The sequence below is a fragment of the Lagopus leucura genome, unplaced genomic scaffold, assembly GCF_019238085.1.
Source record: "Lagopus leucura isolate 7727_CA_CO unplaced genomic scaffold, USGS_WTPT01 Super-Scaffold_100014, whole genome shotgun sequence".
Lineage (NCBI taxonomy): Eukaryota > Metazoa > Chordata > Aves > Galliformes > Phasianidae > Lagopus > Lagopus leucura.
This window is the reverse complement of record NW_024962268.1, coordinates 15554704-15569305: the sequence shown is the minus strand read 5'-3', so window position 1 is coordinate 15569305 and position 14602 is coordinate 15554704. Positions and strand designations below refer to the sequence as shown.

The 14602-nt window shown below is 34.7% G+C and overlaps 1 protein-coding gene across 10 annotated transcripts in view; it reads right to left on the bottom strand.

Annotated features, from left to right (window-relative positions):
- Positions 1 to 14602, bottom strand: part of CPLANE1 (ciliogenesis and planar polarity effector 1) — a 63171-nt gene that overhangs the window by 26918 nt on the left and 21651 nt on the right. For 9 of the 10 annotated variants that reach the window (XM_042875226.1, XM_042875222.1, XM_042875225.1 and 6 more), the window contains 13 exons: positions 12693 to 12916; positions 12147 to 12311; positions 10981 to 11128; positions 10430 to 10539; positions 9204 to 9365; positions 8915 to 9023; positions 7260 to 7566; positions 5895 to 6825; positions 4721 to 4878; positions 3138 to 3274; positions 2812 to 2879; positions 1574 to 1656; positions 95 to 163 (listed from right to left, as the gene is read on the bottom strand). In XM_042875226.1, the coding sequence (XP_042731160.1) occupies positions 95 to 163; positions 1574 to 1656; positions 2812 to 2879; positions 3138 to 3274; positions 4721 to 4878; positions 5895 to 6825; positions 7260 to 7566; positions 8915 to 9023; positions 9204 to 9365; positions 10430 to 10539; positions 10981 to 11128; positions 12147 to 12311; positions 12693 to 12916 (2671 nt within the window). The remainder of the gene's footprint in view (positions 1 to 94; positions 164 to 1573; positions 1657 to 2811; positions 2880 to 3137; positions 3275 to 4720; positions 4879 to 5894; positions 6826 to 7259; positions 7567 to 8914; positions 9024 to 9203; positions 9366 to 10429; positions 10540 to 10980; positions 11129 to 12146; positions 12312 to 12692; positions 12917 to 14602) is intronic. The other variant, XM_042875227.1, reaches the window with a different exon arrangement.

Below are 14602 nucleotides of genomic sequence, written 5' to 3'. Positions count from 1 at the left end.
AAAAATTATGTTACTTGACACTAAAAATTTAACAAGAGCTTTTTTAACAAGAGCTTTTTTTTTCACTGTATAAAACACCATAGGTTTATCTTACCTGGGAACCTCGGAATTTTGCTCTAAAGAGAATGATTGAGAAATGGTGCTAGTAGCAACCTCAGTCATGCTTCAAAATAAAACAATAGAACAAAAAAACAGACATTGTAAGTGCTACAGTAATTTGTTGTGCTTTTCATTTTTTCCCCATTTTATGTACAAACACTTCTGTACATTTAAAGCAATGATACCTGAATGCCACCTTATCAGAGCTATACTGAACTGTATTACTTCAATTACTGCATTACGCTGCAATTTGAGCTGGCAAATATTGACATTCAAGCTTTGTCTCCCTAGCAATTAGAAACTGACTCAAACAAAAGCATGGAAAAGGTTCTGGCTGTTCACACAAACAACAGGCAAAAAAAAAATAGATTGCTTGGAGCAGTCAAAAGAAGAGAACATCCAATAAGCAATACAGGTTAATATTAGCTAATATGATCCCAATCTGCATTCCAAGAAAAAAAAAAAAAAAGGAAAGCCAGAGTCATAAGGAAACTTTTATTTCCCTAAAGCTGGCCATTCTTGAGTTCTTAACAAATATTACATAAACAGAATATGGATTTATATGCCAGTGAAATAAGATATTAAAGTCAGTTACTATGTATTATAGAAAAAGGTTTCATTATGACAAACAAATTTGGTAGGATCATAAAGAAAATTGATACAAAAGAATAAAAATAGGTGGTTACATTTCTCATTAAATGAAAAAAATCCCCAAACACTAATTCTTCATAGCAAACAAAAAACCCTTTTAGAATAAAGTTTCTTCCCTTGAAAATCTTCAAAGAAATTAAACTAAGCAGTAATCAACTCCAACTAATGATGTAACAATCAAGCTTTATGGATTGTTCCCTTGTTTCCATTTTATTTTAAATGATACTATTTTATTTTATTTTAAAATGTATTTTAAAATATTCATCTAGCTCACATTAAATTTAAAACAAGCCAAAATTACGTAAATTTCTTGAAATTAAGTTCTGTAAAATATCTCCCTCTCTCCGTCAGGAGATGATGAATTTACCACCTATATTCACTTTCATCTGTATCTTTTAAATTGTTTAACAAGTTAACAACTAAATTTCCTAGAAAAATAGCTCTCCCTCTGAAATTTGTCTGAAGATACTGCTCCAACTTCAGAGAAGAATTTTCAATCTGGAAACTTCTCCAGTTATTCTCCAGTTCCATACTTCAACCAGAAAGAAAATACTAGTCCTTACCACAAACCATGCCTGTATTACCTGTTCATTTCTAAACTAATCATTAATCCACCCAGCACCTTGTATATGCAAAATGCCTATTCATGTGAAATAGAACATGACAGAAATTTTCTTCCAGTCTATGAGTTTGTTCCTACAGTAACAAATCCATTCAGATTTGACTGAGTCCCATCATTAGCAAAACTGCAAAACTACAAAACAAAAATTTTAACTGTTTTTAAACAAAGTCGAAGGGAAAAATAAAATAGTAAGTCTCTCACACATTCTGTTCAGCCTTTCTTTCCTTTGCTTTTTTCATCTTTTGGTCTTCTTGTGGACTATCTACAGCTGAATTGGAGATGTCCTGGAAAATAAAAAGATGTGTCTCAACTTGTAAATTTTTACATACCCCTTCTGCTTCAATGAAATGTTATTTTATTAGCCTAAGTCAAACATATTTTTCATTAAACAGTCATTTTAAAAAATCTGACAAAAAAAAAACAAAAATTACACACTTATCAGAGGACAGTTGCAGCTTACGTATTTGGAGATATCTTAATAATTCCATCCAAATATGGTTTGTTGTTTTTTTTTTTGAATTAGTTGTTATATGTTTCTATTTTCAAGTTTGTATCCACATACAGTACCCTGGAAATCAAGTCTGCTAATCTCACACCTCCTATTAAGGATGACAATAGGAAAACAAAGTTTGTACATAGAAGCTACTCACAAACTAAGAAACTGAAATAAATCCAGGACTTCACATATGCCACAGATTCACTATAGTAATATGTAGTAATACATAGTGGGGAATTGAAAATCATTCCATTACTGGGTCTAATTCTATTAACAGCACTGAATCCAAAGTACTACAGGAGAGTAAGCTGTTGCAATCCACATTCGTTCATAATAGTTCCTAGCCAATTTCAAATACAGGAGAGTTCTCTTGGATGATACATGAGAATGAGGCTAATTTATAGATCTAAACTGACTTTTCAGACTCCAACAAATAATACACCTTTATACATTTAATTTAAAAATCAGGTAAGCAAGGAAGCAAACAAGTCATAAGTCATTACTTAGTCACCCTGTGACAACTTCCAAGTCAGCATATATTTTTTAGGAAATAAGCTTTAATACAGCTAGCTACGGTAAACAAAATAGTTATAAAATTCTGCTAAACAGAAGACCACCTGTTTTTTGTTTGTTTGTTTGCTTAGTTTACATGGTTTTATACATATCTATGTGTACATAAATAGTATATACTTATATACGGTGGTACACAACCTGTTATGGAACATAATTATATGCCTGTTGATATAGGCAGACACACACTCAGTTTTACAAACACTGAATCAATACTAAAAAATGTTTAGAGTAAGCATTACTCTAACACTTTACTACTGTTTAAGTACTAATAATTTTTACTACTGATTTCAGTAGGGAAAAAATTCTACCAAGATCTCCATTTCTAAATTACATTGAGGAATTCTTGACAAGATGATAACTGATAACTTGCCTTTCCAGGTTTGATCCTGATAGAGCCATTGGAGCTCTTTGGAGTTTCAAATGGCTCCTCAAAGCACTCTATAAAAACAAACAGAATTATTCTAAATCAGAAAACGATATGACATACAGCACTGCTACACAATTTCTGTCGGCTGGTTTCCATTAATCCACTTTTTTCCTATTGAGGAAGAAAAAGGGTTGAGCTATCTTTCAGCAAATTCATAGTTTGTGCTATTACTACTGATGTGATGTGCAAGGAATGTATAATTCTACTTCGGCAAAGCTCCTACTTTGCTATGTCAGACAACAGTAAAAGAATATAGCATAAACACAAACCTTCACTTTGTGATGTTATGTCTGACTCCTCCTGTAGAAATGGCTCAACTTCATTAAGATCTTCAGTCACATGAGGCAGAGAACAACTCCCATGTTTAATTTCCTTCTTAGCAAAACATATTGATTTTGTAGACATTCTGATCATTAGAATTAAAAAAAAAAAAAAAAAAACACACAATAAAAATAACCTAAGTATCAGACTTCATTTAAATATAATGTTCCTCTGAGACTGCAGGCTAGAGTATAACAGTAAAATAAACACTGCTGTGATATAATCATATAAAATTCCTCAACAAATTTCACTTAAACTGAGATAAATACTATTTTTTGGAATAGTGGTAACATTTTACTGAAATTAACGGGACAGCCTTTCAGATGCTCTTCAGAAAGACGTAAAGAACACATATGACCTACCAAAAAGAAAACGGAAGGCATAAATTGCATTGTGACTTTTAGATAATCTGCCTAAGAATACATTTATGTCCCTCACAGAAACTTCCTTTATTATAAAAAAATAAAATAAAATTTATAGGAAACACACACCAGTGTCTTTAAATACTAACAGTGATCTTTCATTTCTTCAGCGCAGCAGTAGATGGAGACAAATGTTACAAAAGCCATCAGTTTACAGAATCTCCATCTCCAGAAGTGTTTAAGATATGAAGAAATACATATTTACCCCCTTTTCCATCTTTCTTTCTGACACATACATCAACATAGCTAGATTAAAGATCCAGGGGAAAAATGAAAACAACAAAAAAAGTCAAGAAAAAACAATTAACATTGTGAACTATCATCTCAGTATAAGAATGAAGGTTCTCTCTCTCCCTGTATAGAGCTTGTTATTTGAGAGAATGATGATAGTTACTAAATCAAAAATCTGGACTGTATTTCCACATTGCTAACTGTATGAACAGTGATGTAAATTGACATTTCAATTCATACGAAACAGCCATCTTGTTTGCTACCTAGAGGTATGTCTGGGGAAAGTAGATACTTGGTCTGATTTTTTTTGTCAATTACAAAAATTCTATAAAGCGAAGTCTTGCAACAATTTTTAGGACAATATTCAAGACTTCTCCTTCCAACAGTGTTAGTCCTGATAATGTTTAAACAGCAAACATAAGATTTTTTCTAAGTATGAGAAATAAAAGGAGCAGAATATGAGAAATAAACAGAACAGAATGAGCAAATACATTAAGTTCTCATGAATATTTCTTGTAACAGACTTGGTCACCGATTTGAGAAGAACTGACACAATCATGTGATATTATGAGGCATAAAAAATCTGGATTCTCTTCTACAAAACTGAGACAATATTACTGTATAAAAGAGAACACCTTAACATCTCCACCAAAATTAGTAACTTACATATATATAGAAAGAATATAATACTATCCTGTTTCAGGAATAAATTCAAGTGATGTAATAGACAACGTATAGCCATTAGATTTGAACATGAGATTGAATTTACATTCAAAATTTAATATAATATAACATACAGAAACAGCAGAACTCTTCATCTCGCTATGTTCATTAGCTGGGGAATGACAAACTGGAGTTCTTAGATAAAAAAAAATTACCCTGAACGGTTTTCACAAAGGTTGTCATAGGCTTGTACGTTATGGACATCAGCTGGAGGATTTGCTGAAGTGCTTTCAACTACTCCACGTTCTCTCTTGGTCCTAGGCTGTGCTTCTGATGGAGATGTAGATTCTTTCAGACACTGATTACCTGCATTCTATTAACAATAATAAAAAAAATTCACTTGCTTTAGAAAAAAAAAAAAAAAAAGACTTTAAAAATACTGTTTCATACGCTATGTTTATTTTCATACAATTTCCTCTGCAACGGAGAAATTCTGGATTTACACTTAACTATGGAGTCTGAGTTTTCACCTTTTGATTAACAAAGAAATGGTCCTCTGAGTTATGTAGAAAAATTGTGAAATAACAGATGTTTCATGATTCCTTTGTCATTGATGTGACAATTAATATTCTCCATAAAAGAAATGCAATAATATTTGGTTTCAGCACCAGTAAAATAGACCTACTTCAAATTATCACTGTATGAAAGGCAAAAAACTTACATAATCATGCATAGTTAGCACACCTAGTATTCTGGCAGTAAGTTGTAAGGAAAGTACATATAGTGCTTGCAAGAAAACAGCATATGGAAACCAAATACAAGTCAAAATCTCTCTGTGAGAAAAGACCTTAAAAAAACCCCACAACCTTCTTCATCCAAAGCATTTCATGTAGCATCATTTATTTATTTATTTATTTACTTTTACAAATTCCCAAGTTTAACAGTGTTAGCTGGAAATTCAAAGTTCACTTCTCACAAATTAACATCTAGCTTTAGTCAAAATGCAACCGTGCTTTCTTCTAAGGACAAATAAACTTGCATTCAAGTTTCCTTTGACAAAACATTCTTTAATTAATCTTGTTTTTCCAATAATCTGTCACCAATTCTGGCTTTCTTCACATAAAAATAGACACAGTGACGTAACTTCTAAGCATTTGCTCAAATACTGTGATAACTATTTAAATGACTTCTAAAAGAGGATTTTCATTTTCAGCTGAAGTTTTCCCAAAATTCTGGTATTTCTGGAAAATATCTATTTTCTGAGCAACTCCTCACTTCAAGACTATTGATCAACACTCCTTTTCTTACTGAGAATCAAACTATAACGTAAAAGATGTGTATAATTTTGTTTGCTGGCATAAATTTATTCTTATTCCACCCCTCTCTTACCTTAAATGTTACACTTCTTGCTTGTGTTCCATCTTTGCACAATTGTTCTAACAGCCATAAGGAAGAAAGAACAGCAGCTGCTGATGTCTTCACATGTATCATTGGAAGACTTTCTTCTATGGAGTCTTGTTTCTTGGAACCACACAGCAGTCTCCTGTCAGACCATCTGATCATCCACTCAAGTAATCTTGCAATACTGCTAAATTTATCCGTCAGTTCTATTGCTAGTTCTTCTCCTGGTAAAGTATCAGGAAAATAAGCAGTTTTGTACACGTATTTAGAAGTTTCCAGGGTTTGTGGTGTACAGGCAGTACCTTTAGGAACAGTCTGGATTGCTGATGCAACAGTTACCTCTTGATTGTCACTCTGAGCTCTGTAAATTGACTTGCGTTTTAAACCAAATAATCCTTTAAGTTCTTTGATTGGGTTATACACAGAAGGTTCTGTCGTCTGCACAGTGGACTGTACAATGTCTGGATTTTCCAGAACATTTTCGTTTACACGATGGACAGAAACTGTTTCAGAATTGCAGGATGTCAGGGTGACAGTATAGCAAGACCCTGCTCTAAATACACTTTGGCTTCTTGCTTTGGCTTGTCGACGTTTTAGTGTTGTATGAATATCAAACAAGAGAGAGTTTAATTCATGCTTTCGAAGAAGTCCAGAGAAGCTAGTAAGAAATGGAATTCTGAGATCACTGTACTTTAACAGATCTCTCTCAAGAACATAGCTCAGAAAGAGCTCTAAGAAATTAACATACTCTTCATCATCACGTTCAAATTCCCATGCACCAACTATAGGCAAATAACACTGATTCTGTGAGTCCTTTCTGTACGCTTTCTCCATATGTTTTGTTTTCCAAGTCAGAGTTTTTGTCTTGCAGGTAGCATTTTTGCTACCTATCTCCCCTTGTCTCTGATATTCATTTTCCCTGTTAGACAACAAACAAAGAGTTAACACCAAAATCAACAGTAGGAAGATTTACACAGAAAATGAGTAAATGGAGCATTACTACTTCTTCATCCTCTTTTGTTAAAAATAGGAAACTGACAAAAAGAAGCTTACACTAATGCAATGTTACGATGGCAAATTAAAAATCAAACATAAAATCCATAGTTCTCACAAAGATAGGAGCTCAAAAACATCATACGTGCATTTGGACACAGCTAATAATGATTTACATTTCAAGAACAATATTAGTCACGTTGCTTGACATAATATCATCAGTTCTGAGATCTGACAAAATTCATTTTTCATGTGGTAAATTACTCAAAGTAACAGTTATTGTATTTGATAAGAAGATTAGTAAAATAGAAGAACAACTATATTTTTTCTTAACTGTTTTCTGCTACCGCTTTTTCATACCTTTGAGGTAAAGGTGTTTGAACTCTTGTTTCTTCAACAAGCAAAGCATCTGAAAGTGTGTCTACACTTTCAGCCTCACTGTGCAATTGAGGATTGCCAAGATCAGTAAGTGTGCTTCTGCTTATACTAGTGCCTAGAGAGACCTTGTCATAATAGTGCTCTTCCTGAAAATCTGCTCCTTCTTCTGCTGGCTCCCAAACATTAATTTCTATAGGGCCTATATTCTTTATTACAAGCTTCAAGTTCTTCATTCTTGCTTTTTCCATAGCCTGTATGACAACAGACATCATTTCTTCACTTTCAGAATCTGCTTGAAAAAAGAAAAAAGAGACATTTTAGACGCAAATTTTTCAATTTTGATTTACTGTTTCAGACTGAGACATAAACAAATGTCACCATTAACTGTAGCCATTTAAAAATCTGACAGCAAATATGATGAATGGGTAGAACCATTGACATGGAAGTTGTGATATGCTCTTATTGGCAAAGACATATTATAAATAAAGATCTTGCCACAAAATCCTCTTAAAATTGTTTGAACAAAAATTGTAACTTTTACATGAAGAAAGAATCACACAATTGCAGTGGTTGGATGGGACCTTTGGAGATCATCTGGTCCTACCAGCAGCTAAAGCAAGTTCACTAGAGTAGATTTCAGTGGAAAGCATCCAGGTGGGTTCTTCAGAGAAGGAGATTCCACCACCTCTCTTGGCAGCTTATTCCAGTATTCTGTCACCCTCAAAGTAAGTTTTTCCTCTTGCTCAGACAAAAATTCCTGTGTGCCAGTTTATGCCCACTGCCCTTTGTTTTGTTGCTTTTTTTGTTTTGTTTGGGCACTACCAAAAGGAGACTGACCCCTTCGTCCGGACAGCCACACTTTTATATATTTATGAGCACTGATAAGTTCATCTTCTCAGTCTTCTTCAGGCTCAACAGTCACAGATCCTTCAGCCCCTCCTTGTAGTAGAGATGCTTCGGCCCCTAATAATCTTTGTAGCCCTCCGCTGGACTCCATCCAGTAGCTTCCCCTCTTTCTTGAACTCTTTCTGGGGAGACCACAACTGAACAAAGTATTTTAGACGTGCCTTCAGCAATGCAGTGAAAAGGGGAGAGAATCACCTCCCTCAACCTGCTGATCGTTCTTTTTTTAATGCATCCCAAGATAACATTGAGCTTCTTGTCCACAAAGGCACACCGTTGGATCATGGTCAACCCATTGTCCAACAGGATTCTTTGGTCCTTTTCTGAAAAGATCCTTTCCAGCAGGTCAGCTCCTAGCTATACTGATGTGTGCAGTTATTCCTCCTCACGTGTAGACTTTAAACTTGCCCTTGTTGAATCTCATGAGATTCCTCTCCATCAAAGCTTGTACAGGTCTCACTGAATGGCAGCACAGACTTCTGGTGAGTTAGCCACTCCCCCAAGCTTTGTACTATCAGCAAACTTGCTGAAGTGGTTTCTACCTCTCCATGCAATTCATCCTGGATGAAGATGTCAAACAAAACCATGCCCAGTACTGATCAAAATTGAACACCTTCAGCTACAGGTTTCCAAATAGACTCTGCAATATTAATCGCAACCCTCTAATAACCTGTTAACTACCAAGATAAAAAAGAATGCTCATTTAGTATTTCTTGAAGAAAGATGCACATTACCTTGAACAGTACAGTGTCTGAGCCGCTGCTGAAGACCATTATATTTATCTCTTAGTGGAACTCGTACATCTTCAGGATTAGGAAAAGCTTTAACAAAAATTTCTGCCACCTGAAACAAAACAAAGTTTCTTTTAAAGTCACTCACAGAGAATTTTCAACACAACTTACACCATCAGAAAGTCTAGCCTAGAAATGCTAGAGAGTAGCATTTACAAGAAGAAAAAAAAACAAAACAAAACACATTTGTGGTAATATCTAGTACTTTTGTTCTAGCTTTCATTTCTTTTACCTTTTTGATTGGTGGCAGTTCTCCAAGCAGGCTCAGAATTACATCTTGAATTAATTCTTCAACATTCATGAACCTGCAGAAAGGAAGCATTCTGCAAGCCCATTCTGCAGCATTCAGACAATGCTCAACTGTGGAGGCACCATACTCATTCTTCTTAAGATCCTAAAAAACACTTGTTACATCAAAATAAATTTAAACAAATAATATATTTCAACAAAGTTATTCACACATTGCAAACCAGTGATTCTTTCGTGGATAAATTATAATCAACATAACTTTCAGAGAAAAAAAGAGAAAAGTAGGAAACAGATCAAAGTTGCAATTACCATAATTTGTATTAAAAAAGAAAAGGCATCCTTTAAAACCAAAACAATTCATATCCTGCTGAAGAGCATGTTTCAATCCATTCAGAGTGACATTTAAATATTTGGTTAAACCATCTGTACTTGATTAAACACATGGAATCACTATGAGTAGTAAATCATTTTAATGTAACTTAAGGTGATAGTAACTTCTTTATTAGGAGCAAGATATTTAAGCAAGCTTTTACAATGAATTGGTTTATTTTCAAACTGTCAGTGGCTTCTATCATATTTGTCACCACTGCAATAAAAAAGGAAGCAAACTGCTGATGACAGCTGAGCAGCGAAACAGATATAATAGAAACTTACATCCATAAAATTACAGTATATATGCCAAATATATTTATGTCAGTAGTTTCTTTCTTTTTTTCCTTGATCTCGGACATAAAGGTACAAGTAGAAAAAAAACCTTTAAGTTTTCATATTTTTCATTATTCTTTTGAACACCAAGACTTGGCCTCTATCATAAAACTTGCTTCATGAACAGAAAAATTGTAAGCTAAATACGCACAGAACAGAAAGCACTCAAAATAACTGCGGCAGAAAAATAAATATATAAAATACTTCAATTAGTCAGCAATTGTACAAACTACTGTTCTTCTGGCAGTATTTGTTTTCTGTTACCTGAGCTGAATACCAACCAAAAACAGAAGAAAAAAAATTAGAAAAAACTAGTAGGAAGTTTTAGTTTACACGTACAGCACTATTCCATAGCAAGTACTTACTGCACACCACAACATCACATTAATTTTGTCCTTCTTTGCAAATAAAAGTCTTCACAGAAATGTACATAAAATGTCTAGTATTATTCTTACAGGTGTATACAATTAATGTGTATCTCTACTAAACTAGTAATGTAATCACCTTATGACTGTTTGCATTTTCCCTTGCAGCTTGGTACCGCCTACAACTGTCAGATAATCTTTCACGAACATGAAACATCCAACACAATGCACACAGCTCTCTGAACCAACCTATGAGAAAAATATGCAATATGGTGAGACTCTACTGAAATAAACAAAATAAAACAGCTTGAGATTTTCAGCTAGAAGAACAGAATTTATTTTAACTCTTTTAACTCTTGCTTTGTTTTATTTTTACATTCATTAGATTTGTATCATAAAAACATAAGAGTGGCTTCTTTTGGAAGAGACCTCAAAGATCATCTGGTTTCAGCTCCCCTGTCGTATGCAGGACTGCCGATGGCTACAGCAGACACTAGATCCTCCAGGGATGGAGGATGACACAATCTAGCACAGGAACCTTTCGATTCAGTGCTTTAATAACTAGCATAATTCAAACCTGGAATGTTCTTCTGCATGCAATGCAGTATAATTCTGATTTGAGTTTCTGTGCACCTGTGGAATTATGTTCTTTTCTCACCTATGAATTACTGTATTTTATGCCATACAGACCTAAAATTTTACAGGAAATATCATCAAGTTGACGGTCTCCAGAAGATGTAGATTTAGATTCAGACCAGAAAGCAGTATGGAAATTGCAGTAATGAAGCAAAGTCTCTGGGAATGGGTTCAGAGGAGGAAGAGACCCTTTCATTCGAATCTATGGACAGAGAAAGTAAACAATCAATCATTTTGATATGATTTGCTAGTGTGTCTATGTATTGGTATATGTCAACAAATGTTCTTTGTACATCGAAATGGAAATTAAGTTAAAAATTTCAATACATTACTTGTAAATGTACAGCCTCTCAGTTATTAGCAAAATATTGTCAAGATCAGTAAAACTGCTTTAAGCTTTCCCTTTTCTTCAAATCAGTATTCTGAAAATTCATTTAAACCACTATGTTTAGTGTGAGCTATGGCAAACAAAATGCTTTTCTTTGCACAGTACAGTGAAACATAAGAGCAAATATGTATCCCTCCCATTTCAGCTGCTACTCCTTACCATTTCCCATTGCTAGCATTAAGCCTCTGTAATTGTTAAACGAAAAAAAAGAAAACAGTATTTATTTGTCTGTTCCTAATATAGCTCTTTACTTGAATGGAGGTGCAGAGTGGTTGAAGGAAGATACAGTCACACATACCCTTCTCTACCAAGTCAACCTGTAACTCACAATAATAAAAAAAAGGCCTCAGTTGATACACCAAACACTCATCAATATATTCCAAACTTTGTTCTATGCTTACACTTGAGCAGAGCAAGACCTTCTGAGCTCTGTGCTTTGTGAAGCAAGATCACTTCACCTGAATTGAGTATCATGTTCTCTGTTACAGAATCAATGCTAAGCTGATTTGAAACATATTTTCAGGAAGCTGTAGCTCCCAAGTAAAATTAGCTTGTTTCTTTCAAATAGAAATATAGACAATTTTGTACTTTACCAAGAAAGTACAGAAAGAAGACAATTCTATGAAGTACATTATCAAATAAATTTACATTCCTTATTTATTTTTTTTATATAACTGAATATGGAATTGCAGAATTATGAGGACATTAAAAGCATGATTTGAATAAGTCTTGGTGAGACCAAATATTCCTGTAATGCAACCAAAACCCTGCCAGTAATATCTGCCACAAATAATCAAATTCTGAAGAAAAACCCTACAAATTAAATGCTTACTTTTTGCATAATTTTTCTTCCCCACTTCAGCTGCAAAATATACCACTGTGCGGCAGGACAGGAGCAACAAGCGGCCCGGAAGAGCAAGATAATTCGCTGAAGAACTCCTGATACTTTCTGACGATTTTCTATTTCAGTTTTTAAAATAATGTCATTGCAGTCTTCCTGAAAAACAGAAAATCCAAGCCAAAGACAAAGCCAAAAATTATAAAGAATATATTATCAGAAAGAATAGTAAGTAACATGACCTAAATATCATTTTTGCTCCTAAGAGTAACTCCTTGCATTCCTCTTAAAAGCACACATTCTTTATTAAGGAACCCTTCCCCCCATTCCTTTACACCCCCCTTCACCCCTCCCCCCCCCCCCCAAAAAAAAAAAAAAAACCAACCCACAAGAAAGACACATGAACTTTCGTAACACTACTTTAGTAAATGAACAGACAGGGAAAAACATGAGAGAGAAAAATAAGCTGAAATGAACAAAAATATAGATGATCATTTCATAAATGCATTCAAACATGGAACAAAAATTTTTATCACATACATTCACTTCACTGAGAGAAGCTGGCTGAGGACAGTATAATGGTGGTGCTGGTAGATAAAGCCCATCTGGAATTAGACCACAAAATTTTCTACTAAGATCCTTTACAGAATCTATCAAAAGCTGAAATGTCTCTGAGAGAATATCAGCATCTGCCATAACAGCAGCTTTCAGTAGCTCCTGTACTGAACTATAGAGGACATTTGCATCTTCTTCTTCAATTGGATCTATAAAATATTAATCACAGAAACCAATAAATTAATTGAGTCATTACATGGCATTTATTCTAAAATGACATAGCTCTATTTTCAGAATTCATGTTCATTTACAACAGTGCATATATCTTACCTACTTGCATAATATTTTTTTCATTTGGAAATAGTATTCAATTGCTAATTTTACTTTTTACCAGGTTAAGGGAGAAACTACTGCCTTTCAATATGGAGAAGACAACTTTTCAGCCATGCATTTGCCTAGGATAAATTCTAGAAGTTTCTTCACATAAAGAAGGCATAGACTGCACATCTTATTATTAATGATCATAGCAATTCTTTTATCAGTGAGAATAATGATAGAGAACAGGGAAATCACAGAATCACAGAATGGCCAGGGTTGGAAGGGACCTCAGGGATCACGAATGTCCAACCCCCTTGCCACTTGCAGAGCCACCAACCTCCCCATTTAATACTAGATCAGGCTGCCCATGGCCCCATCCAGTCTACGTTTTTATATATATATATATTTGTTTGATCTATTTGACCTATTATTCCATTTTCTTCTCATCTTTTAGAGGTAGCAGGAACTTCAACATAAATCAGTAATGGGCTCCTAAAATTTGCATACTATCATACTGTTCAACTTCCATTTCTCTTCCTTCTGCTTGTTTTGAAATATATGTCGCCAAGTCTCCCCATGACCTATCATACTTAGAGATTGTTATACACAACATGCTTTTCTGTCCATGAAGCAAAAATTATTTGAAATGAATGTAAAAGAATCTCAACAGAGTTTAGGATACAACTCACGTAAAGAGTAATTAGAAGCCATCTCTGGACAGGGACTTAAATAAGGTTTTCAAAACACACACAAAAGAAATAATGACAGTAAACTTTCTGTAAAACTTACCTAGATAAACGGAGGAATTTTAGCAGTAAAGTGTTAAATTAGGTTATGTGATAAAAACCTTATTTGCCATGCATGCCACGGAGCAGAGACCAAGAGAAGGTGGGAGAACCTGAATAATACCCAGGCCAGTCTACTCATAGGACTGTCACAGGAAAAAAAAAAATCCACCTGTAAAAGTCTTGTCTCCATGCATTCTGAGTGACATGCATGCTCATTAAGCAATAAAAAACAAAACAAAACAAAAACAAACTTAATTACTGTGAGAGAACACACCATCATCCCAAGGTGTGAAATACATCAAGATGAGCCAATGGGAGTGGCTCTCTTAAGTACCTTTTGAACAGACAGTCATCACTTTCAAGAGGGAAAGGCCACACCATAGGAGATCTCTTTGGGATTATCCAGGACTCATTACAGGATCCTTATGAAAGAAATTGAAAGCGTGGCATTGAATTGTGCCAGCCTCACCGTTTTTGAGACCTGTCAACATGTGCATATTTTTCTGAGAGAGAGACACTACCCTGTGTGTCAGCATGTAAGAGTTTAAGAACTGGTGGCAGTGTCCATTTTGCCAGGATTAGGAACAAGTGAGGCTATGTGAGTATCAAGTCAGGCTGACAAGCAAGCAGAATGCTCTGAGCGTGGAATGAGTGTAGCTCACTTTCACGTGATCAAGACTGCACGAGATGGCAGCTAATACAGGTACCAAGTAAACTGCTGGAGGGACCACTTGAGAGACCTACTTGGATACTTGGGAATAGGTCTCCTACTTGGGAGACCTACTTGGA